The sequence below is a fragment of the Littorina saxatilis genome, linkage group LG4 (assembly GCF_037325665.1).
Source record: "Littorina saxatilis isolate snail1 linkage group LG4, US_GU_Lsax_2.0, whole genome shotgun sequence".
NCBI lineage: Eukaryota > Metazoa > Mollusca > Gastropoda > Littorinimorpha > Littorinidae > Littorina > Littorina saxatilis.
In genome coordinates, this window is record NC_090248.1 from 53,688,020 (window position 1) to 53,714,829 (window position 26,810).

Genomic DNA, 26,810 nt, shown 5'->3' on the forward strand with positions numbered 1-26,810 from the left:
TATAATCCGCTGGTTTTATTTCGACGATGTAGACAAAGCCGCCGGAGCTCAGCCCAGCTGAATCATAATCGTGTACGCTGTCGGGGATCGGCGGTATAATTATGAGGATACGCCCTTGAGTTCGGTAACAAAGGTAACTGCCGGCTTTGGATTGCGTATTTTGGCGTTCTGCCTTTAAAAAAAGGATTACACAATTACGATCGGTTGTCTGCTTGGCGCCAGATCAGTGAGTGTAGACGTCGTAAGGGAAACTACTCTCGTCGTAAAATAAACTACTCTGGGCGTGCAGCCGCCATGTTTTTCAAGAGCACTGTCGCCTGAAAAACGATACAACTGGCTGACCACGAGCAAGTGGAAGCAGAGCAAGTGAATCATATGTGCAGTTACAGTGGGCGCATTACAGTGTGATCAATAAGCAAGGTAACTTGAAATGTGTGCAGGAATCAAATCGACAGTTTTGTCTGACTGTTCGTTGGCTTTGAAGTTACTGTTTCGGTGTTTGTTGAGGGGCGGGGGTGTAGCTCAGTCGGTAGCGCGCTGGATTTGTATCCAGTTGGCCGCTGTCAGCGTGAGTTCGTCCCCACGTTCGGCGAGAAATATATTTCAAGGAGTCAACTTTGTGTGCAGACTCTCCTCGGTGTCCGAACACCCCCCGTGTGTACACGCAAGCACAAGATGCTGAAGGAATTTTATTTTTTTAGGTCAATCGGAGGCCTCTCGTGGAAGATAACAAGGTAAAAAAACAAACAGATGGGGGGTGGGGGGGGGGTTCCTGGCACCCAGGAACCCCCCCCCCCCCCTAGGTCCGCCCCTGGTAATCCATGTCAGAGTTCGGTGGGTTATAGAAACACGAAAATACCCAGCATGCTTCCTCCGAAAACGGCGTATGGCTGCCCAAATGGCGGGGTAAAAAACGGTCATACACGTGCAAAAAACACGAGTGTACGTGAGAGTTTCAGCCCACGAACGCAGAAGAAGAAGAAGAAGAAGGTGTTTGTTGCCACGTGGGCTCGGCACTGATAAAAATGACTTACGAAATGTAAAAGGAGTCTCACTCAGAAGGATATTGCTGCTGCTGTTGCTATGCTGTTTATGGTTGTTGTTTTTTTTATCACTGCTACAAATTTCGTAGCTGTCGGAAGTATCGCTTCATTCACATTTTTAAACAACTCAACTGGTTGTGATAATGCCGCAGACTGATCTCTTGACGCCTAGTTTTAAAATGTACCAAAGAAAACAAAACTAGAATGCTCATTCCATAAAAATGCTTCTTTCTTTAAAAGACTGTCTCATATTTTGTCTTTGTCTGTTAAATCTAGCAATTGCAAGGTTGTATAATTATATTAAGGCGAACGACTTCAAACGTGTACTGATTGCCTCAAGACAGACACAGTACAATGTTTCAACGGTCTCTACAATATTCACATAAATTTTAAAAAATGTCTTCACTTCTTTCTCAGCTCGTGAGCTGTTTCAAAAATCTTAGATCTGCAACTAAATTAACAAGCACGCTGTCTAGATCTAAAGAAAAAGAAGTAAACAAGCAGCCATTTGGCCTGCAGATTGAGAAGTCAACTTATGCTGCGGATTTGCATGGTTAGTCAGGATCAAACATCATTTTATTTAAAGAATGATTATACTAAACAATGCATTTATAGGGCTAATATGGATACTTTCTGGATGTACCAGAAACGGTCTACGACATGGTGACAAAAGTATTACATGGTTTCGAGCAACAGTTAGTCTGACTCGCAGTAACTCAGATCTTGCACTGTTACCTTTGAATATAATTATGTTTCACTCACTTAGACTATCAACAAGTCGCGTAAGGCGAAATGACAACATTTATTCAAGCTGTCGAACTCACAGAATGAAACTGAACGCACTGCTTTTTTCACCAAGACCACATACTCGTAGTTTCGTCAGTCCACCGCTCGTGGCAAAGGGCAGTGAAATCGACAAGCCATGCAAAATAGTGCGGTTGTGGTCGCGCTAAGCAGGATAACACGCTTTTTTGTATGTCTATTCTTTTTAGTTGAGTTTGTTTTTAATCCAAACATATCATAGCTATATGTTTTATGAATCAGGGACCGACAAGGAACAAGATGAAATTGTTTTTAAATCGAGTTCGGACAATTAATTTTTATCATGATTTTTATATTTTTAATTTTCAGAGCTTGTTTGTAATTCAAATATAACATATGTATATATGCTTTTGGAATCAGAAAATGACGAAGAATAAGATGAAATTGTTTTTGGATCGTTTAATAAAAATTAGTTTTTAAGGGACCAAGCTGAAATGCAATACCAAAGTCCGGCCTTCGTCGAAGATTGCTTTGCCAAAATGTCAATCAATTTGATTGAAAAATGAGAGTGTGACAGTGCCGCCTCAAATTTTACAAAAAGCCGGATATGACGTCATCAAAGGTATTTATCGAAAAAATGAAACAAATGTACGGGGATATCATTCCCAGGAACTCTCATGTCAAATTTCATAAAGATCGGTCCAGTAGTTTAGTCTGAATCGCTCTACACACGCACAGACACACACACACACACACACACACACACACACACACACACACACACACACACACACACACACCACGACACTCGTCTCGATTCCCCCTTAAGTTAAAACATTTAGTCAAAACTTGACTAAATGTAAAAAGGATCTAACATAGATCAACATGCGACTCGTTTTGCTTTTAATAAAAATTATTACCAATTCAGTGCCCCATATGGATTTTTGACCAATCAGGACGGATTCTAGGTGACCCTCTAAATGTTATAACGTTCAGGCAAGGACCCTTTTTGTTTATCAAGCTAAAAATGAACAAGACAAAGTAAAAATTTTAATCAGCAATATCAGTGTGATTTATTCTAAAGAATGACACTTCAAATGCTGTCAGATAATACTCTCTTTATCTAAAGAATACCGAAAAGCGAGTTTTGTCGGTGGGTGCTTTACGGAACAGCGAGGCACCGCCCATCCTCTGAGTGTGCAATGCCGACTCGCTCACTTGAAATCTAAATTATCAAAGTTCGGAAAATCAAGTGAAATTGGGTCACTCGCTTTACGTCAAATCATAGACCAAATAGCCTGGACCGCCAACTTGTCACGTGACCCTTCGAGGTTACGACGCTCGACTTTCAGGGGCGCTTAGCGTCCGGTTTGAAAGGCCAGCGATTCGAAGACAGTGAAAAGAAAGCACGCTCCAGTTATTTGTGACAATGGGAGGTGACAATGAACTGGATTTTCCAAAACTCCAAACTAAACTTAACAAAACTCATCGAAAAACATGTTCCATATGCACTTTAGCTGAGTTTATTTTAGCATTTTCAGAACTTACCTCGGCAACTTCGTCCATGTTTACAATCGACACCGGATATGACATCCCCCTGATTTCTGAAAGGCCATGTAAGCGTAGGTTTCTAAATGCGAGAGGCCGCTACCTCGTAATAGAGAGAAAGAGCGGAGAGAGAGTTAGTTGGCGGTCCAGGATAAATGGTCTATGGTCATAGCGTTCTCTACTGTTGTTAAGATCGCCATGTCTATGGTCAAATGTATCTTTACGTCATTTCCCATCCGTCTGGAGTCGGTTCTAAATCTGTCGCTCTCTGTTCAACAAGAAAAAGCGAAGCAACCGAAACGCATGTTCAACATGGATTGTTGTGTGTCAAACGCATTTGACCTGTGAATATTCATCACGTAAGGTGTGTTACTCTGATAGGCTTACCCAGGTCACGAGAATTCTTTGACTGACAGGCATAATCAGGTAGGAGCGCTCCAGTTCCCATTGCGGCTGTTCTGTCCAATTCGCGGGGTTGCTTCGAAATTTCGTTTGGTCGAATTAAACGGTAATAAAACCGTTATTTCTAATATGCTGACTGTTAGCAAATGATAACAGACATGTCTCACAAACGATATCAGCATTCGCCTAAAAGGCTCATGCTTGATATCTTTTTTTATCGACATGTCTGTTATCATTCGCTAACAGTCAGCATATTAGATGGAAATAACTCATAATAACGTGAGCCATTACTCAGTTTTTGATGGTACGGCTATTATTTACAATGACGCTATTATTCCCGGTCGAAGTTAATTTACCCAAGAAAGCGGGGTTGCCTTCAAAGTCCATGAAAATATTAACCATGGAGATCATAGACTAAATTTGGTAGCAATGAAATCCACCAGGGCAGCCCTACAACTTTGGATGTACTGATTTGTTCCTGACATACGGTAACGTAGACTTCATCCCAAAAGTTTGTTTTTTATCACAAAATAAGAATTCAAGGAAAACAAATTAAACTTTGCAGAAAGAACAGTTGTCGGGGGAAAAATGTTATAAAAGTAGTAACTCGTTTTGAAAATAGAAGTTTTTCAAGAATGTCCGTGATTTCTCAACTGACAACGATATGTCTGAAGCGGCCGAACAATTATTAAAAATAATCGGACCCATGGTAACGTAAAGGGGTGTAAAGGAAGCTCCGTACCGTTTGCGGTATGAGCCGTTGGGTACACCTGTCTGCGCATGGTCAGTATCAGAGTAGTAAAAGGAAAGGAATCTGGAAACACAATCAACTTCTGTCCTTCACAGAACCTATTAACATCATGGCAACATATCATAAACGAACACTGGCAATATAAAGTCGAGCGTTATGTTATTCTCTTTTTCCTTTTTGACTCACATGCGAAGCAAAAGTGAGTCTATGTACTCACCCGAGTCGTCCGTCCGTCCGTCCGTCCCGGCGTCCGTCCGTCCGGAAAACTTTAACGTTGGATATTTCTTGGACACTATTCAGTCTATCAGTACCAAATTTTGCAAGATGGTGTATGATGACAAGGCCCCCAAAAACATACATAGCATCTTGACCTTGCTTCAAGGTCAAGGTCGCAGGGGCCATAAATGTTGTCTAAAACCCAGCTATTTTTGACTCACATGCGAAGCAAAAGTGAGTCTATGTACTCACCCGAGTCGTCCGTCCGTCCGTCCGTCCGTCCGGAAAACTTTAACGTTGGATATTTCTTGGACACTATTCAGTCTATCAGTACCAAATTTGGCAAGATGGTGTATGATGACAAGGCCCTAAAAAACATACATAGCATCTTGACCTTGCTTCAAGGTCAAGGTCGCAGGGGCCATAAATGTTGCGTAAAAAACAGCTATTTTTCACATTTTTCCCATTTTCTCTGAAGTTTTTGAGATTCAATACCTCACCTATATATGATATATAGGGCAAAGTAAGCCCCATCTTTTGATACCAGTTTGGTTTACCTTGCTTCAAGGTCAAGGTCACAGGAGCTCTTCAAAGTTGGATTGTATACATATTTTGAAGTGACCTTGACCCTGAACTATGGAAGATAACTGTTTCAAACTTAAAAATTATGTGGGGCACATGTTATGCTTTCATCATGAGACACATTTGGTCACATATGATCAAGGTCAAGGTCACTTTGACCCTTATGAAATGTGACCAAAATAAGGTAGTGAACCACTAAAAGTGACCATATCTCATGGTAGAAAGAGCCAATAAGCACCATTGTACTTCCTATGTCTTGAATTAACAGCTTTGTGTTGCATGACCTTGGATGACCTTGACCTTGGGTCAAGGTCACATGTATTTTTGTAGGAAAAATGTGTAAAGCATGTGAGTCGTATGGGCTTTGCCCTTCTTGTTCCCATTTTTCCCATTTTCTCTGAGGTTTTTGAGATTTAATACCTCACCTATATATGATATATAGGGCAAAGTAAGCCCCATCTTTTGATACCAGTTTGGTTTACCTTGCTTCAAGGTCAAGGTCACAGGAGCTCTTCAAAGTTGGATTGTATACATATTTTGAAGTGACCTTGACCCTGAACTATGGAAGATAACTGTTTCAAACTTAAAAATTATGTGGGGCACATGTTATGCTTTCATCATGAGACACATTTGGTCACATATGATCAAGGTCAAGGTCACTTTGACCCTTATGAAATGTGACCAAAATAAGGTAGTGAACCACTAAAAGTGACCATATCTCATGGTAGAAAGAGCCAATAAGCACCATTGTACTTCCTATGTCTTGAATTAACAGCTTTGTGTTGCATGACCTTGGATGACCTTGACCTTGGGTCAAGGTCACATGTATTTTGGTAGGAAAAATGTGTAAAGCAGTTCTTAGTGTATGATGTCATTGCTAGGTTTAGCTGAAGGTCAAGGTCATGTCAAGGTCAAGCATGTGAGTCGTATGGGCTTTGCCCTTCTTGTTTGCTCATAAAAGTGAGCCAAACGGTCAAATTCACCCGCCCAAAATTTCCTTCTGTAACGTGACTATTGTGTTGCGTCCCTTATCCGTTCAGTATCAAGGCCAGTTTAGGCCACACACAAAAAATTGTCTGTTTACGGTATCCCGACCGACCCTATTTTTTCGCGCGACCCTAGACTTTTTTTGGCATTAACAAAACAAACAAAAAAAGTCTTTGTTTTTTGGCAAAATAACTTAAAAATGTGTTTTTTGGGAGGAAATTTTGTTAAATAAAAATCGCGACCTACCGACCCTATTTTTTTTGCCTATGTTACCGTAAACAGACCTTTTTTTTTTTTGGGGGGGGGGGGGGGGCCTTACATGGCTTTGATGTATGAGATGACTTGCGTTATTACATATACAGGAACACATACATAGTATAGAGTAACTGGAACAACCAGAGCTTTGTCGTAAGATGTTTCTATTTCGCAGTGGAATCATAACAACCACTGAAAGCCCTTTTGTTTGCTTCTATATAATTGCTGAATCTCTTTTTTCTTTTTTCCCCACAGCATTACCTTGAAGAGTGAGAAGTCATAGGCCGACAGTTCTAGTACCTCAACACCTTGAACAGTGAACAAACAGTCCGGAACTCTCAGCCTCTTGAAGAGTGAACAGGGACCATGGCTTTTCACAACAGCATGGAGGAAGGAGACTCAGCTGTTTTGTCCGATGTCAAAATAGAGATTGATGTGGCTGAAGACTGTTGGCATATGACTGAACCACATCCATATGGTAAGGTTAATGAAATACCTTAGATAAACAATAAAAAATGTAAATTTTTCAAAACTCTTCTGAGTAAACTCACTAGCCTTTCTTGCTGCCTGGGTAACTATGGTTGAACAGAAAATTGGAGGAGGGGTGGACATTTCTGTGTCTCTGTTATTCTAGTGAGTAAATTTAGCCCGATATTGCCTAGTAGGCAATATCCATTGACCTAATAAACAAGCCTACAGAGCAATAAGTAATGTGCATTCGCAGTGACAAGGAAAAGAAAAGAATGAATGAAAACAAAAACAAAGAATTGAAACTTGAATGAAATTAAAAAATATGACACAGTTTCGAATGGTAGCCAGACAAAAATTGACCCAGTGATTCAGAGGTATGTGCGACCATAACCCCTGTCTGTTCACAATCTGGCAGTGATCGAGTGTCGCGCCGATTCATAGGTTCGCCCTGTTAATTGCCACTTAATCTGTGTTCTGATCGTTAAATAATGCATGACAGCTTTTATTTTAAAAGATTATGGTTCGTTTTTGACATACGTTACACTGACGAAATGTCACAAGAATCACTCTGATATCAATTTTTGGTTAGTGAAAGAGTATCATCATAGCATTGAGACACATGTCCAATCTTTTATTACGTTTTAGTAATACTGAAAAAACACTAATACTGTACTGTTTAAACCCTATTTCAATGTCACGCTTGATATGTCACAAGAAACAAGTTTTTAGGCATTTCTATAAGAAAAACAAATACTGGACATGTTGTCAGTTTACAACGGGAGTCCTGTTTATGAATAAGTTAAGAAAATAAAGTAATCTATATTTAAGAAAGTATTGTTATTTTAATAATGAATCAGTTTCACTTTCAGTCGCTAAAATAATATTTCTTGTGACGTGTCATAAGAATCAATGGTGTCTTTTTAGTGTCTAATAGGTGGGATCACATTCCTGTTAGTAATACATGTTCCAACCTATGCTTTACTCTGAGAGTTAGTAGGAAGTATTTAGTCGCGGTTGTGTTTCATGTCACACAAAAAAACAATAAAAGCAATTAACAAACACTTACATTTCTCAGAATGTTGACAGGTTACGTTTTAGGTTGTCTAAATTGTGAATAGCTTATGTTTCTCATCTGCTAAAAACACCTAACAAGCCTGTTTTCTCAAAAAATATATATATTTTCTATTAATAACCTCTGTAAACGTAACCCCATTTTAAGACTGTCTCCCTTTTTGACTCACCTGAGTAATTGGTGAGTATTAGGATTTATATGTCTCCGTCTGTATGGACGTACGGCCGTACGTGGACAACAATCTTAACGTTGAGGTTATCTCGAATGTTTTTCAAGCTAAACCTCTGAAACTCTGCACACTCTTAGGGTTTGATGATCTAAAAATTGGTCGATAGGAAGGTTCTATGGTGTTTGATGAATACATGAAGTCTCAATCAAAAACTCCCACTAGTTTGAGAGATACCGACACTTGTGTGAGGCTTCTTGACATTTTGCAGATGTACATGTCACACCCCTAGTGGGGTACGTTACTTTTGTATGTCTCCAATGACTCAAGAGGATGTACCAGTCCACCAACAGTCTTTCTTATAATAATTACGGTATTAACATCCAGCCTTTCGTTTGAATAATGGTATGACCTTATAGAAAACTTCTAGGAAATGTCTATACAAACTTATTTCCATAAAAGGGTATAAAATCATACCCCCCCCCCTCCACCCCTCAAACACTCACATCCTTTTAATACCTTCACAAAGCTGAGAAAATCAGTCCTTAGAATGGAGGGTATATAAATCTAAGAAAATGCATACGGTCTTGAAATGGCTGGAGCGGAGATCTTAAAGGTACTGAACTTGTCAAATCCAGGTGCACGTAGCCCCTGGGGCTTTTAGTCATACCTCAGGCAGCTATCCGTTAGAAGAACTACCAAGTTTCATTGATTTGCACCCAAAGAGTCAAGAACTGCGATTTTTTACGAATTAATTTCGTACTCGGACCCGGCTGGTCTTGACCTATTTTTGGATCTAAATTTAGATCAGGTAGATCACCACATCATGCACAAAAAGACACGTCACTAGCAAACTATGTCAGACGTCATCATGAGTTTGTGTAAAACAAAATGGAGGCCGGAATCACTCAGTTGAATCGAACTCCGACCAAACACCACGTAATAACTAGGTTAATTTATGCACTCGCGTGAACAAGAAACTGTCGAGCTTCACAGATGTCGTCGTTGGGTAGTTTTGGGTTTGTTTTACTACCATAGGAGTATTTTTGAACTGTAAATGCACTCAGCTGCAACAAAAACGCAAAACGAAGGCTGTGAGCTGCACTGTGCCTTTAAAAGGAGGGTTTCACAATACATAGAGAATACTACATGACTTGCTGTGTCGTACCAGATTTACACGAGTTGTTTTTTTAAATACTGAACTGCGAGCGAAAGCGAGCTGTTCACTATTTGAAAAAGCAACGAGTGTAAACCTGGTACGAACCGGCCCCCGTAGCGCAGTGCTTAGCGCATCGGGCTGTGGGCCGGGAGGTCGTGGGTTCGAATCCCATCAGGGTCATGTGGGTTTTTCGGGCTACGGTCGGCTCCTACCCAGAGTGGAAGTGCTATGGTTCCTATGAGAAGGCTGGGATCACACAGCCGAGTGTCATTCACTTAACGAATGCGACTTTGAGGGTGCTCAGGTTCTGTATACTAACACCGCAGGTGCGGCAGTTCTCGGGCCTGGTTGATGCCAGGATATATTATGACAGTAAGCGTAGAGTGCTGCCCTGTCACGTAGTCTCAAACCAAATTGGAAATCCAAAGCATCATCATTATAATCATCCTCATCTCATTAATCATCCAAAATATAAATTGTCCTTGCTCTTGTGGCCCTTCATGCCCGGAGCTCTCATGGTGACCTTGGTCTCAGTGTTCCTGTTCCTTCCTTCCCTGAATAGTAGTTCTGCTGTCAGTCTTCAACGTGTGACGTTCTGGGGGGTCGACGGAGGGACGTGGTGGCGGTCTGCTCGCTGGAGGGGACGCTCACTCTGTCTGGCTCCGCGACTTAAAAGTCAATGTCGTTAGTAGGGGGTATAGTAGGTAGTGGGCTGCGTCCGTTAGCTCGGGACAGACCCACTACTGAACACCGTCGAAGTGACTCAGCAGAAGTGCAGTGTCATCTTCCGAGGGTAGCCTACCGCAGCGACCCGACATCCCCCCCTGGAGCGTCTGTAAAATCGACAAGTCTGGCAGCGGAACGAAATTCAGAGGTGGTTGGAGCAGTGAGTGCAGGGACGGGGCGGTGTGAGAGCACAACGGGACAAGGAACAGGTGTAAAGACAAACAAAAAAACAACAAAAAAAAAACCCTGGTACGACACAGCAAGCCATGTAGTATTCTGTTTATCCTACATACTGTACTTACGTGTATTTTACTGAAAATATCCTGCATTCGAGGCAGCTGAATTGAAGACGCTTGTTTTGGAACCTCGATCTCTTCTAAAGCCTCGTGCAATCTATTACGTCAAAGCAAAGAAACGTCACTCTGAAAGTGTGGCGAGACGTGTTAGTTCTAAAGATTCATCGAGGGTAATTAGCGAGCGCAATTTGTGTTTCTATAATGACGTTTGTCTCGGTGACTTTGGCATCATAAGCAGTGGAAAAACAGGTTCCTGCCAGACTTGCTTGACATGACCTCATTTACATGATATACACACGTGTGATTTGAACGATTATTATCTCACGGGTGTCTCTCTCACGTATGCAGGATAAAGTAGAATCTCCCATAACGACCCCTCTTAATGATCACCACTCCCCTGTTTACCGACACAAAAATTTGGCATGGATGCTTTTAACACTTTAATCAACCACAGAATTGCCATGCGCCCCCTTTTTTTTCGACGACCGACGTATATCAACAACTGTCTAACTGTAACTGCACTAAAAACATAAAATGCAGTGTAAAATTATCAAATTCAGTCGGTTCAGACTTTTCTGAGTGTTGCCTTCCAAATGGTCTGCTTCAGCTTTTAAAAATGTTTAATCAGCAAGCAAAATATTACTAACCAAAACAGGAAACAGGCGGAGAGAGAATTGATACAGTGAAAGTCTTTGATTAACTGAGACCTCCGAAAATATGAGCAAATCAGGTATTAATTATTAAAACGGAGGGAATCTTAAATTAGGGATAGATTTACAGAGGTTGTGCAGAGCAAATCTGAGAAAACTGAGTCTCAAAATTAGGGGTAGATTTACAGAGGTTGTGCAGAGCAAATCTGAGAAAACTGAGTCTCAAAATTAGGGGTAGATTTACAGAGGTTGTGCAGAGCAAATCTGAGAAAACTGAGTCTCAAAATTAGGGGTAGATTTACAGAGGTTGTGCAGAGCAAATCTGAGAAAACTTGAGTCTCAAAATTAGGGGTAGATTTACAGAGGTTGTGCAGAGCAAATCTGAGAAAACTGAGTCTCAAAATTAGGGGGTCTTAGGATGGGGTTTCCTTTGTACTTATAATGAATTGAATTATATTTAGCATTCAAACATGAATTTCTTGCTTTCGTTTCCCAGTGCCAGGTAGATGGGTTGTGACCACAGAGACCACACCTACCATGCCTACAGTGCCGACATTGGAAGGACAAGCTGCAGAAAGCACTCACAGTGATACCTGGCTGAAACAAGAACAATTTTCAAGTACTGACTGTGATGTGTGGCTGAAACGTGAGAAATATTTGAACACCGAGTTTGATGCGGGACTTACAAAGACTAGCAATCTTAAACAACCCGTGTTAACAACACAACCAGGAGACAAGCAACATTCATGGTTAGAGTGCAATGCTACGTTCAAACAGTCTGGCGTTTTTAAGCAACACATGTTAACACATACAGAAGTAAAAAAGTGTTCATGCACAGAGTGTGATGCTAGGTTCACACGGTCTGGCAATTTGAAGCAACACGTGTTAACACATACAGGAGTGAAACAGTATTCATGCACAGAGTGTGATGCTCGGTTCACATGGTCTGGCAATTTGAAGCAACACTTGTTGACACATACGGGAGTGAAAAAGTATTCATGCATAGAGTGTGGTGCTAGGTTCACATTGTTTGGCAATCTGAAGCAACACATGTTAACACATATGGCAGGGAAAAAGTACTCATGCACAGAGTGTGATGCTAGGTTCACACTGTCTTATACTTTGAAGCAACACATGTTAACACATACAGGGAAGAAAGAACATACATGTACAGAGTGTGATGCTAGGTTCGCACAGGCTGGTAATTTAAAGCGACACATGTACACACATTCAGGGGTAAAAAGGTATGCATGTACAGAATGTGATTCTAGATTCACACAGTCTAGGAGTTTGAAGCAACACGTGTTAATACATTCTGGGGTGAAGAAATATGCATGCACAGAGTGTAATGCAAGATTTACACAGTCTCGTTCTTTGAAGAAACACATTTTAACACATACAGGAGTGAAAAAGTATTCATGCACAGAGTGTGATGCTAGGTTCACACGGTCTGACAATTTGAAGCAACACAAGTTAAGACATACAGGAGTAAAACATTACACATGTACAGAGTGCGTTGCTAGGTTCAAACTGTCCAAGACTTTGAAGCAACACATGTTAACGCATACAGGGAGGAAAGAGCACAAATGCACCGAGTGTGATGCTAGGTTCGCACGGTCTGGTACTTTAAACCGACACATGTCCACACATTCTACAGGAGTGAAAAAGTATGCATGTACAGAATGTGATACTAGATTCACACAGTCTTGGAATTTGAAGAAACACATGCTAACCCATACAGGAGTGAAACAATGATGCATGTACAGAGTGTGATATGCTAGGTTCCAAGAGTCTGGCAGTTTGACGCAACATGTGTTAACACATACAGGAGTGAAAACAAATGCATGCACAGAGTGTTATGCAAGATTCTTACAGTCTCGTACTTTGAAGCAACACATACAGGAGTAAACAAGTGTTTATACAAAACAGGGGTTCCCAGGTCTGTTTTTTTTTAAGTAGGCGGGCTTTTACCCACTTTTCCATCTAAATAATTTCGTGAAGGCATATGTATTAGGTCTTCATAAAGACTACTACATTTCATAGCAAAGCCTTTCCTTTATCAAGCCTCATTCATTACTAGGCCACCATGTAACCACATGAAGTTTTGACACTTTCTTAACCTTCACCAAACTTCCTGGGTCGTGGATTACCCAGAGCCTCACAAAACCGTCTGTATATCTAAAACTAATGGGATTTTTTGAGTGAGACTTCATGTAATCCTCAAACACCATAAAACCTTCCTATCGTCCCATTTTTTAAAGGATTATCTGTGTAATCAAACAAATAAACAATGACGTCATTTGACCTACACAGTCCGGATGGAATCAAAGAAGACATTTGACGGTGTTTATCCCTATTCGGATGGCGTGGGTTGTGTAATAATAATATGGGAGATTTATAGAGCGCTTGACGTTCTCTAAGCGCTTTACAATGAATTGGTGAGAGGTCAAGGCAGGTGAGGTAGCCCGCACGTTGAACATCTCTCATGCTGGGTATTTTCGTGTTTCTATAACCCACCGACCTCTGACATGGATTACAGGATCTGTTTACGTTGAATCCTCCTTTAGAAAGTTTGGGTCGGGTCGTATACTTCTTCTTCTTCTTCGGCGTTCCAGGATTTTTTGGCCTCAGGTCAGACTTCAAGTTTTGTAGCTTGAATAAAGCTAGTGGTCAGGATCAGGGAGTCTTTGGTGCCCCAGAGTTGCTCCTGCAGTGTGGCACCTTGGGGCCAGTGATCTGTTCTGGCTTCCTGGTGGAGCGGGCAGGTCTGCAGGATGTGCTCCGGGGTCTGTGGGCCTGTTTCGCACGGGCAGTTCGGTGTCTGCGACAGACCAAGGCGGTGCATGTGGGCACGCAGTCGACAGTGTCCAGTCCGTAGGCGGAAGAGGATGGTCTGCTGATGGCGCTGTAGGTTGGGCATCTGATCATCAGATGGCAGGCTGTATTGGGCATTCCAGGTGGTTTGGTAGTGTCTTTTCACCAGGGTTTTGGCTTCACTGTGAGAGACTGGCGGGCCGTATACGACCCACATCGTCCGGACTGTGTTGTCCAAAGAGTTCAAGGCCTGCATTGCCAACTTACTAGGTTAACAGTAATTAACTGTGCATGTTTTGTCAGTTTTCTCTTTACAAAGCACTGATGACAAGATTCGCATTGCCGGGGGGGGGGGGGGGGGGGGGTGATTTCTTTTTCCTAAAGTTCGCAGCAAAACAATAAAGGAGAAAGGTTTTAAAAACAAACTTGCGGATTTTCGACAAAGGGATTTTGCTGAGTCAAAAATGAAACAATTCTATTGATTACTAAAGTTCTCTTGTAATTACAGAATGTCTTGGTGATATACTGTTTTGTTTACTTCATTAATAAGAGCCGCTTTTGAAATGTTCACATGATACTTTCTGAAATAGTGTAATGTGTAGTATTTTAGATTTGTTCAAATCTAACAGGGTTCGTACAGGTCATGGAAAACCTGGAAAGTCATGGAATTTGATTTTTAATTTTCCAGGCCTGGAATGTCATGGAATTTCAATTCAAGTCATGGAAAGTCATGGAATTTAACAAAAATAAGAAAAAAAAATGTAACCTTTAGCACACCAGCGGCGATTTTCGTTGCCCAGCCATCCCCCCTTTGCCAGCCAGCAGCGATTTGCGTCGCCAGCACAAGGCTTGTTCGTATGACCAACTTCTCGTTCGTATAATTTGCATACGAGAATAACGGTATTTTTAACGGCACTTGAGCCAAAGCGAGGCTCACTTCCTTCCGTTATCTTGTCGTGTCGTCTGCGCTGCGTTTGAGTCGGTTTCGTCGAAGTTTTCTGGTTTTGTTTTTGCATCGATTACTTTAGCGCTTCGACAAGCAAGATGGAGGATGATGAGTTTTAAACTTTCTTTCGAGTTGTTTCTTGATTTGTTTTGACAACAAAAAGTAGGCGGAATTGAAACGAATTACCGAGGAAGATCTTCGCAATGAACTGTGTATCGCGGTGAAAAAAATGACAGTTCGTCAAGTCACAGCACAGGCGGAAGGTATCGTCCACTGGACTACTACTATCACAGAAAGAGTAGTCTTTCTGTGATAGTAGTAGTCCAGTGGACGATACCTTCCGCCTGTGGTCACAGTAAGTGCAGATGGATACAAACAGTGGCTGGTCCAGTTTAGTGAAATGACAGGACCAGCAAACATTATCAATCAATCAATCAATATGAGGCTTATATCGCGCGTATTCCGTGGGTACAGTTCTAAGCGCAGGAATTTATTTTTTTATTATTTATTCTTATTTTATGCAATTTATATCGCGCACATATTCAAGGCGCAGGGATGTATTTATGCCGTGTGAGATGGATGTTTTTTACACAATACATCACGCATTCACATCGGCCAGCAGATCGCAGCCATTTCGGCGCATATCCTACTTTTCACAGCCTATTATTCCAAGTCACACGGGTATTTTGGTGGACATTTTTATCTATGCCTATACAATTTTGCCAGGAAAGACCCTTTTGTCAATCGTGGGATCTTAAACGTGCACACCCCAATGTAGTGTACACGAAGGGACCTCGGTTTTTCGTCTCATCCGAAAGACTAGCACTTGAACCCACCACCTAGGTTAGGAAAGGGGGGAGAAAATTGCTAACGCCCTGACCCAGGGTCGAACTCGCAACCTCTCGCTTCCAAGCGCAAGTGCGTTACCACTCGGCCACCCAGTCCTCTTGCCGATAATCTGACTGCGTAGCAAATGCTTGACTTGCTTGTCGAAGAGACACTGCGTAGAAACTGACTCAAATTCAGTGCAAAGGAAGCCAGTGTCAAAACTGGCAGTGACAAGACGTAAAAAGTTTGCGTGTTCGGAAATGGCGACCTGTGGATTTAGTCATGGAAAATGTTATTGAGGCTCATGGAAAGTCATGGAAAAGTCATGGAATTTTGTTTCTAAAAACCAGTGGGGACCCTGTCTAATTTCATTATGTTTGTTTAGGTTGTCATTGTATGATTTAATTGTTACCATTGTTCCCGCACGGGGGAGGGCTGATTGTAAAAAAAATCAGCAATTGCTAATGATTTGCTTCGTGAATAAAACATTGTCTTATCTTATCTTATTTTATCTTTTCCTATCTTACCTTTACCTATATTATCTTATCGTATCGTATCGTATCATCTCTCTCTCTCTCTCTCTCTCTCTCTCTCTCTCTCTCTCTCTCTCTCTCTCTCTCTCTCTCTCTCTCTCTCTCTCTCTCTCTCTCTCTCTCTCTCTCTCTCTCTCTCTCTCTCTCGTGTGTGGGTGGGGTGGGTGAGGGAGGAGGTTTGAATGCGCCTGTGGATGCGGCACAGGCGCTGCCACGGTGTGTTACAATTCAATAATCTCATGAGCACCGTTTGAAAGTGGGTCACATGGGTAGATGATAATGTAGATGTAACTGCCCGTCCAGCAAAAGTCTTTCTTGTAATAATCACAGTACTAACACCCAGCCTTTGATTTAAATAACGAAACTGCATGTGCCGCATTCCTCCCTTCTCACACACATACACACCCACACCCTTTCAAATCTGAGGAAAAATCAGGTCTAACAAAGAGAGTATGTATGAATAAAGAAAATTGTGGCCTTAAAAGGGCTGGAGTCTTAAAGCGGCGGTCTTGAAAGTGGGGGTTACACAATACAGTAGCATACTCCCACGACTGAATTGCCACCCCCCACCCTTTTTTTTCTCGACGAACGACCTATGAAGACAACTGTCTACCCGGAGCACTTAAAACATAACCTACAGGCTAAAACTTTCAAATTCAGTCGGTTAACTCTTTACTGAGTGTTGTCTTGAAATGTCCTTCTTCTGCTCTGAAATATGATTAATCAGTAAGCAGAATATCACTACCCAAAACAGGAAACAGGAGAAAACTTTCATGCATTGAAACTCTTTTGAGACCTCCCAAACTGAGAAAATCAGGTCTTATTCAAACAAAAAGGAGTGAGTCTTAAATATGGGTTAAATAACAGAGGGTATGAAGGGCAAATCTGACAAAACAGGGTCAAATGGAAGGGGGTATTAGAATTCATGTTCCTCTGTGCCCGCAATGAATTATAGTTAGCAGTCAAAACGGATATCTTGGTTCTTTTTTCCAGTGCAAGTCAGCCGGGTTGTGGCTATAGAGACCACAGCTACCATGCCCACATGGCCGACATTGGAAGGACAAGCTGCAGACAGCACTCACAGTGATACCTGGCTGAAACAAGAACGACTTTCAAGTACTGACTGTGATGTGTCGCAGAAACGTGAGAACCATTCAAGCACTGAGTGTTACGCTGGTCTCACAAAGACTGGTAATCTGAAACAACCCATGTTATCACATACAGGCGATAAACGACCTTCATGTACAGAGTCTAATGCTAGGTTCACACAGTCTGGCAATTTTAGGAAACACGTGATAACACATACAGGGAAGAAAGAGAATAAATGTGCAGACTTTGATGCGAGGTTTGCACAGTCTGGTACTTTAAAGCGACAAATGTTAACACACACAGTAGACAATAAACAACATTCATGCACAGATTGTGATGCTAGGTTCGCATGGTCTGGCAATTTGAAGCAACACATGTTCACACATACAGGAGTGGAAAAGTATGCATGTACAGAATGTGATGCTAGATTCACACAGGCTTTTACTTTAAACCGACACATGTACACACATACAGACCTGAAAAGGTATGCATGTACAGAATGTGATGCTAGATTCACACAGGCTGGCGGTTTGAAGCAACACATGTTCACACATACGGGAGTGAAAAATTATGCATGTACAGAATGTGATGCTAGATTCACAACGTCTTGTACTTTAAACCGACACATGTTCACACATACAGGCGTGAAAAAGTATGCATGTACAGAATGTGATGCTAGATTCACACAGTCTTGTACTTTAAACCGACACATGTTCACACATACAGGCGTGAAAAAGTATGCATGTACAGAATGTGATGCTAGATTCACACAGTCTTGGAATCTAAAGCAACACATGTTAACGCATACAGGTGTGAAAAAGTGTTCATGCACAGAGTGTGATGCTAAGTTCACAAGGTCTTACAGTTTGAAGCAACACATGTTAACACATACGGGCGTGAACAAGTATTCATGCACAGAGTGTGATGCTAGGTTCACAAGGTCTGGCAATTTGAAGCAACACGTGTTATCACATACAGGAGTGAAAAAATTTTCATGCACAGAGTGTGATGCTAAGTTCACAAGGTCTTACAGTTTGAAGCAACACATGTTAAAACATACGGGAGTGAACAAGTATTCATGCATAGAGTGTGGTACTAGGTTCACACTGTCTAGTACTTTAAAGCAACACATGTTAACACATACAGGGAAGAAAAAACATACATGTAAACTGACAATGTGATGCTAGGTTCACAAGGTCTGGCAGTTTGAAGCAACACGAGTTATCACATACAGGAGTGAAAAAGTTTTCATGCACAGAGTGTGATGCTAAGTTCACATAAACCGGCACGGTTGGCCTAGTGGTAAGGCGTCCGCCCCGAGATTGGAGAGGTCGTGGGTTCGAACACCGGCCGGGTCATACCTAAGACTTTAAAATTGGCAATCTAGTGGCTGCTCCGCCTGGCGTCTGGCATTATGGGGTTAGTGCTAGGACTGGTTGGTCCGGTGTCAGAATAATGTGACTGTGTGAGACATGAAGCCTCTGCTGCAACTTCTGTCTTGTGTGTGGCGCACATTATATGTCAAAGCAGCTCCGCCCTGATATGGCCCTTCGTGGTCGGCTGGGCGTTACGCAAACAAACAAACAAACAAACAAAGTTCACATGTCTTACTGTTTGAAGCAACACATGTTAACACATACGGGAGTGAACAAGTATTCATGCACAGAGTGTGATGCTAGGTTCACAAGGTCTGGCAATTTGAAGCAACACGTGTTATCACATACAGGAGTGAAAAAATGTTCATGCACAGAGTGTGATGCTAAGTTCACAAAGTCTTACAGTTTGAAGCAACACATGTTAAAACATACGGGAGTGAACACGTATTCATGCATAGAGTGTGGTACTAGGTTCACACTGTCTAGTAGCACTGTACTTTAAAGCAACACATGTTAACACATACAGGGAAGAAAGAACATACATGTAAACAAAAATAAAACGAACAATTATGTGTAAATTAAAAGATAACGGTGGAATAAATATGATAAATGTTGTGGATATGCACAACTCATTTATGATGTCGTGGGCTATTGGTCTGCAGAACTCTACAGACAATTACTGGTCTGTCATTCCTAAAAAAAAAATTTCAAGTTTGGGTAATGGTTTGTCCTGTTCTGACTCTAATGCATCCTCCAAGAAGCTGGTTGGCGTTGGTAACTGCAGATCGGTCTTTTGGAGACAATATTAGATGTTTGGTGGCTTGTTGACAGACCAGCTTTTTTGTTGGTCCAAGGGGACCATATCGTCTTTTGTTTTATCTTTATCGACCAAGGCCGAAGGCCGCGGTTGATAAATATGAGACAAAAGGCGATATGCTCCCCGAGGACCAACAACAAAATGCTGGTCTGACAACAAGCCACCAAACATCGTTTTTGTCATCATTTTGGTTGTGCAACAAAATGCACAATAACCCACAGGAAGACGAATTTTTAGAATCCAACTCCGGGCCACAAAGCATCGTCACAGTAGCACGAAATAACAAGTCAAACTTGTATGTGACGTCAAACGTAGCTTGTTGACGCTTTTCTTCCAGTCTGAAAATGTACAGAGCTGCGATCATACCTGTGAGTTTTTTAATTTATTTATTATGGGGAGCTTATATAGCGCGAACCACAACTGTGCTCTCCGCGCTTTACATATTAATTTCTGCCGTTTGAAATGGAATTTTTTACAGACAGACAGACAAACAGACATTTTTTACACACAATATATAACGCATTCACATCGACCAGCAAACTTCAAGCCTGTTTATATTAGGCGAACATTCACCTTTCACGGCCTATTATTCCAAGTCAAACGGGTATTTGGTGGACATTTTTATCTATGCCTATACAATTTTGCCAGGAAAGACCCTTTTGTCAATCGTGGGATCTTTAACGTGCACACCCCAATGTAGTGTACACGAAGGGACCTCGGTTTTTCGTCTCATCCGAAAGACTAGCACTTGAACCCACCACCTAGGTTAGGAAAGGGGGGAGAAAATTGCGGCCTGACCCAGGGTCGAACACGCAGCCTCTCGCTTCCGAGCGCACGTGCGTTACCACTCGGCCACCCAGTTCAGTAAGTGTTGAGCATATTTCTTTTCTTTTAAGTGTTTATGACTTTTCGTTGTGGATTTTGCGATTACAGAGATAAGTTGCAAATTGACCATGAGTCGCCGCGGTAATTATCAACATTGATTAGGTCTTTGAGAGTGAATGCTTACAATCGTTGTCCTCGGAAACACAAATCCAAAGCCGCGATGGTTCCACACATCAAACAATCAGCCTGATTGGCTTTTACTTTGACAATCCACGTTTCACCTGAAAGCTCAAACCCATTCACCACCTCGAGTTATTGCATGGGGAACATGAGATTTATTTACCAGGTGTTTGTGAATGAAAACTCGTGAAAATGATGACAAGTATTGTTATTCTGGCTAGACAATAAACACATTTTGTGTGAAAAGAATGATGCCACACCTGTTCCATTGATGAATCAATGTATATGGAACAACATGAATATACAATATAAACATAAATGCCTCTTTTTCGAAGATTTTATTATATGTCATATTCATTATGTAAAGGATGTCATGAATGAAATCGGTGACATGATTTCATTAAAGGTTGGTTATAAACCAGCCAGTCTATTTGAGTATAATGCATTATGTACAGCATTTAAAACAAAACTGATTAACGCATTGCCATACCCATATGTTTTGTTGCAGGGTTTGACTCGTAATATTGGTAATATTACACCAAAGAAAATAAGAACTGTTTTGGTTAATTTCGATGTACAAACTCCGAGCGCCTGTCCTTTTTGGCAAATAAAGCATAATGTTGTGGAATCAAGACACTGGCTGTTAGCTGTTAATTGTACAAAAGAAGAACGATTGCGTCTGCTTCAATGGAAAATTTTACACAGAATTTACCCAACCAATAATTTGTTAAACAAGATGGGTTTATGTAATACGAATAATTGTGAAGTTTGTAATGAACTGGATACACTTGAGCACTACTTTTTTCATTGTCAAGAGGTGAGGAATGTTTGGAAACTATGTAAAGATTTTGTTTATAAGCAAATTTATTTTGATATAATTTTGAGGGAAACGGATATATTGTTTGGTTATTGGAATGAAAATTTAAAAAATGATCAAATTTATTTAATTAATTATTGCACTTTGATAACAAAAATGACCATTGGAAAATTTAAGTATGGAAAGAAGTTAGATTTGGGTATTTTATTGGAATTAGAGTTAAATATTAGAAAGAAGTTTATGTTTTGTATAATATAAAGTTGATTATGTTATAAAGAAAAAGACCAAGGAAGAAGGATGCTCCCCGCCTAAATTAAAAAACAAACAAAACAAAAAAACAATTCAGGCAAAAAATATGGGTTAAAGCATCCTGCATGCTACTGAGGTCCAAAAAAACAAAAACAAAAACAAACATACATGTAAACAATGTGATGCTAGGTTCACACGGTCTGACATTTGAAGCAACACATGTTAACACATACGTACAAGAGTGAAAAAGTATTCATGCACAGCGTGTGATACTAGGTTCAAACGGTCTGGCAATTTGAATCAACACATGTTAACACATGGGAGTGAAAAAATATGCATGCTTGTATTGTTCGGTACATCGTTTTAAAATAGGTGAACAATTTTTCGTGAAGGCATATTAATTCGGTTTTCATAAATGCTACTAGATTTCATAGAAAAGCCTTTCCTCTAACAATCCTCATTCACTACTGCGCCACCAGGTAATCACATGCAGTTCTGACATTTTCTGAAGGTTATGCGACTGTGTTCGCGGCCTTCATTGTCTCATTACTGGGCGACAGTAATGAACTTGTGCATGGTTTGTCAGTGTTGTTTTTACAGCGCGCGGATGACGCGATGGACATTGCGGGGAGATTGATTGGAATCCTTCCAAGAATTCCCCAAAATAAACAGAGAAATTTGAATGTTGTTTCATTCTTTAAAGCTTTCCATTTGTGGACTCTCTCTCTCTCTCTCTCTCTCTCTCTCTCTCTCTCTCTCTCTCTCTCTCTCTCTCTCTCTCTCTCTCTCTCTCTCTCTCTCTCTCTCTCTCTCTCTCTCTATCTATCTCTCTCTCTCTCTCTCTCTCTCTCTCTCTCTCTCTCTCTCTCTCTCTCTCTCTCTCTCTCTCTCTCTCTCTCTAATAATTATTAGACAACCTGTATGTGAACTGCTCCACAATTGACAGTTCTTGTCTATTGACTGTGATTTTCACGCTGTACGTCTTACCATTGTCGTCACTGATCTGCGTTGACCTTGTGACACTGATTGTACCTAAGTTAGTTATTGTGTCCTTTTCATGTATCTAACCCTTATTCAATACAGTCAGTAAAGAATCTTACAACATGAGTTGACCCTTTTCATTGCGACATAGCATAGGACTCGCAATATAGCGATGTTTGTTATGTATAAGACATTGGTCTTCAATATCAGTATAGCCGAGAAATGGTATGGCAATATCATTACCACATCTCATATAGACATTTTTAACAAGCCTCTGCGAATATCAAATGCAACCCAAGAGGCGAACATTGCACGTAACTTTAAGCAGATGACCGATGAATGGAAGACACAGCTGAAAGTAGTTACGTTTTTTTGTCGAGCTTCACCGAGGGGAGAAGATAGGGAGGTGTTGGGTACACACTGCATGAGATGTGCATGCATGCCCCTTGCTGTCAGTGGCATCCTTATGATTCATTATCTCGCTGAAAAGTGCAGCTTGCAGCTTTTTGTTTTCTTTTCTGTTACTTTTTCTTCCGGTTTTTGTTTTTGTGTGTGATCTTTTGTCTAGTTGTTTTGACTTCTTTGGTTTCTTCTGCTTGAATTGTTTGCACCCCTATCTCTTTCTCATACAATCTCCTTACGCGCTTTAAGTGCTGTTCACATGGCCGATTTACAACAAACTTTCAACCAACTTTCTCGAGCGAGTTTCAGTGTCAGAACTAAGTTGGTGGAAAATCGCTGCCCGCCCAAGTAAACAGCGCAACGATCATTCTAATTTTAAGCCAGCAGTTGAAGATTTGTTCGTATTGGGCCTGACATGCATGACAAAGCTAACCAAAGATGAGCATTCACTCAAACAGCTAAATATAACCTCCAACCGTTGAGCGCGTCGGGATAAACTTCTTGTGAGCCACGCCCGAGTCGCTGCTAAATAAGGACTACATATATTTGGGGCCGGTGACATGGCATACTTTTTGCCGATTCGCGGGTCTCAGCGACTTCAAACCAAAAGTTGGTGCAAAGTTGGTTGTAAGTTGGCCCGGTAGTAAGTTGTAAACATCACTTTAGTCGCCCTTCAGCATTGACGCTGTCTTCTTACTGTTGCAGGTACATGTTCGCTCTTTTTTGCTCCCTCTCGTAGGGGCTGTTCACATAGCAGACTTCCAATTTTCAAGCGTTTTTGGTCGGAACGAAGTCAGTTGAAAATCGCTGCCCATAGTGCATGTGAACTGCACAAACGATCAGACTAGTTTTAAGCAACGATTCTCAGCAGTCTTGACCTAAGCGCAAGTAGGAAGAGTCTGCGCCAAGTCGCTTACAAGTCGAGCAGCGCTCAACCGAGTCGCTGCTAAATCAATCAATCAATCAATCAATGAGTCTTATATCGCGCATATTCCGTGGGTACAGTTCTAGGCGCTCTGCAGTGATGCCGTGTGAGATGAAATTTTATACGGCCAGTAGATTGCAGCCATTTCGGCGCATATTTACCTTTCACGGCCTATTATTCCAAGTCACACGGGTATAGGTAGACAATTATTAACTGTGCCTCAGCAATTTTGCCAGGAAAGACCCTTTTGTCAATCGTGGGATCTTTAACGTGCACACCCAATGTAGTGTACACGGGGGGAGGTTCGGACACCGAAGAGAGTCTGCACACAAAGTTGACTCTGTGAAATAAATTTCCGCCGAACCTGGGATCGAACTCACGCTGACAGCGGCCAACTGAATACAAATCCAGCGCGCTACCAACCGAGCTATATCCCCATCCTCTGCATGCAAATGTGAACTTAATCGGAACTAAATCGTCGGGACCGTTCACAGGGCAGACTTTTGGCCGACTTGGCATCAGGGACTCGGTGGTGATTTCAAAGAAACTAAAGTTGGGGGGAAAGTTGTTTGAAAGCTTAAAGTCTACCATGTGAACAGCACTTTACCTGCTCATTTGTGCGCGTCAGTCAACATGGCGGCAACAACCTGGAATCTGCACCTTGCCGTGTTACCTCCCTTGTATTTTTTCTGCTTCCTCCGCAACGTCTTCGCCACACGTCGTCTTTTCAGCTACTCCGGCCTTCCCCCTCGCCACCACGATAGAGCCGAGAAATGCCAAACACACACCCGCACTCTTTTGTTCTGGCGTAACAATCGTAGGGGGTGCTCGTTGAAATAATAAGCAGCGTATCGTTTTTTGACGCGATGGAGACACTGATGTATTTGTGAACAGGTACCTATTCGTCATCTGCGACTTGAGGATTATTTGTGTGGTGTATTATGTTTGTTGTTACCTTTTGGCTCTAACAAATAGCTTTGTGGCGGCTTATTTGTCTGCAGGTGTGTTGAGCGATACCTGTCTGTAGAGTTGTCGGGTGAAAAGGTTATAGTTGTTAGGCTGGAACACGGCTTCTGTCTTCAGAAGAAGTTCATTTCGAAAGATCATAATGTGTTTTTTGAGTCTTGCTACACAACACAATGCAATACAATACAATACAATACAATACAATACAATACGTACAATACAATAAATGCAATACAATAAATAACATACAATGCAATACAATACAATACAATATAATACAATTTTATTCTTGATTTGACACGTTCATTCCATTTAGAAATGGCATGCGTTTATGTATCTCAATCATTTTAGAAGCTTTTTATCTTGGGATGTAATTTTGGCGTCGGCAGTCGTAGAAACCCTGACACTTATTTCAACAGAATCGCCGAAATCTTCGCCGTCACAGAATTGTAAACCTTTTTCACACGTGAGATGGACGTCAAGACAGGAATGCCAACACAATTAGAGAATTGCCGAAACTTTTCTAGGGACCCGTGCATGGACCTGGTCTCTTTCGATCAAGTAGGCTATAAAATTTAAAAGGCTTTTGTGTGATTTGGGATGCATCTCCACAGAAAACAAGACAAATACGCATCACCATACACTAGCCTGATTCTGTGTCAAAAAAATCAGTTCCCATCGCGCAGTTCGTCTGAGACATGAAATGACAGTCTGCAGTGATTTACACTTGGCCACGCGATGGGAACCCCGCTAGCTCAGCGGTAAATCTTCATACTGCCCAGGTCACGCGGAAGGGGAGGAATTGCAGGCCATCAGTGCCATAATTAGGCCATAAACTGCGCGTGCGCCAATTATGTTGATGAAATTGTTCTTGTCCCTTGGTGCCATCTTGACAAACAAGTGTTGAGATTATACCCACTCTGTGTGAGGGGATTCAGCGGCGGGCGTGGGTCAGTTGAACAAATTGCTTGTTTCGTCTGCAAGACCGTGGCGTTCACTTTCTACATTTTAGAATAATGCATTATATTGAATGATGTAAACTTTTATGAAATACATGGAATGTTGTGGCCTTTGGGTACTTGTTGGTGTAACGATAACTATGGCTTTTGTTACCTGCGCAAATGCCAGTGGATCGATAACTCAACAGCAACCGGAGTGACTAGGTTTAACTTCCGATTACACGAGTTGTTGCACATACATGTACAAGACATGTGATAGAATGGGTTTGTAAGTTGTTGAAATTGGAGGTAATGACGATTCTAATCTGGCCCTCGTTGATGACAGCTCTCTTACTGATTTCTACATTAGTATTTATTCAACCGATCTTCGAGCAAAGTTGTACAAGTTTGTTCAGGTCGGGGGAAAAAAACTCTTGTTGGGGCAGGTAGTTAAACTAAACGTGGCTTTTTCTTCGACTTCGAATTTGAAAAAAAAAGGTCCTTTAATTCTCCCTTCTGAACGTTTTGTCTTCTTTACATTGTCACGTAGACACTTCTTCTTCTTCTTCTTCTTCGTACGACGGTTGTGTCAGGCTCGGAATCCGGAGGATGCCATGAACATGGACGTTCTTTCCAGGTCCTCCAGTGCTCCCCACATTTTGGTCCTCAGATCTGTTTGGTCAGGCCATGTCTGGATCCGCAGTAGACACTGACTAAGACAGTTTCTACTTTCTCACATTACTTCAGTCTCCGCTTCTTTCACCGCTACCATGTTTGTGTTGGCGTAAGGATTAAAATCTCAAGAAAACAGCAAAGGTCGAAAAATTCACACGCGAAAGGGCCACGCTCAGGGCGGACAGCTGTCTAAACCTGAATGCAACCTAGCTGCATGTAGTACGGGATTTGTATCACTAAAACTCTTCCAATATTTCCTACAACTTGACACTTGAAGGGGTGTCACGACTGACCAGATTTATTCGAGATCCTTATTTGCAAATCTCAAGTTATCTGCGAACAAGGTGTGGACAACTTGAATTA

The 26,810-nt window shown here is 41.5% G+C and overlaps 1 protein-coding gene across 1 annotated transcript; it reads left to right on the plus strand.

Moving 5' to 3' along the window:
- The first annotated feature begins 6,602 nt into the window (after positions 1-6,602).
- LOC138963597 (gastrula zinc finger protein XlCGF57.1-like) lies at positions 6,603-14,234 on the plus strand. Its single transcript, XM_070335448.1, has 2 exons — positions 6,603-7,024; positions 11,583-14,234. Exons 1-2 carry the CDS (start codon positions 6,913-6,915, stop codon positions 12,839-12,841), a joined length of 1,371 nt encoding a protein of 456 aa, XP_070191549.1. The 5' UTR covers positions 6,603-6,912; the 3' UTR covers positions 12,842-14,234.
- Positions 14,235-26,810: the final 12,576 nt, after the last annotated feature.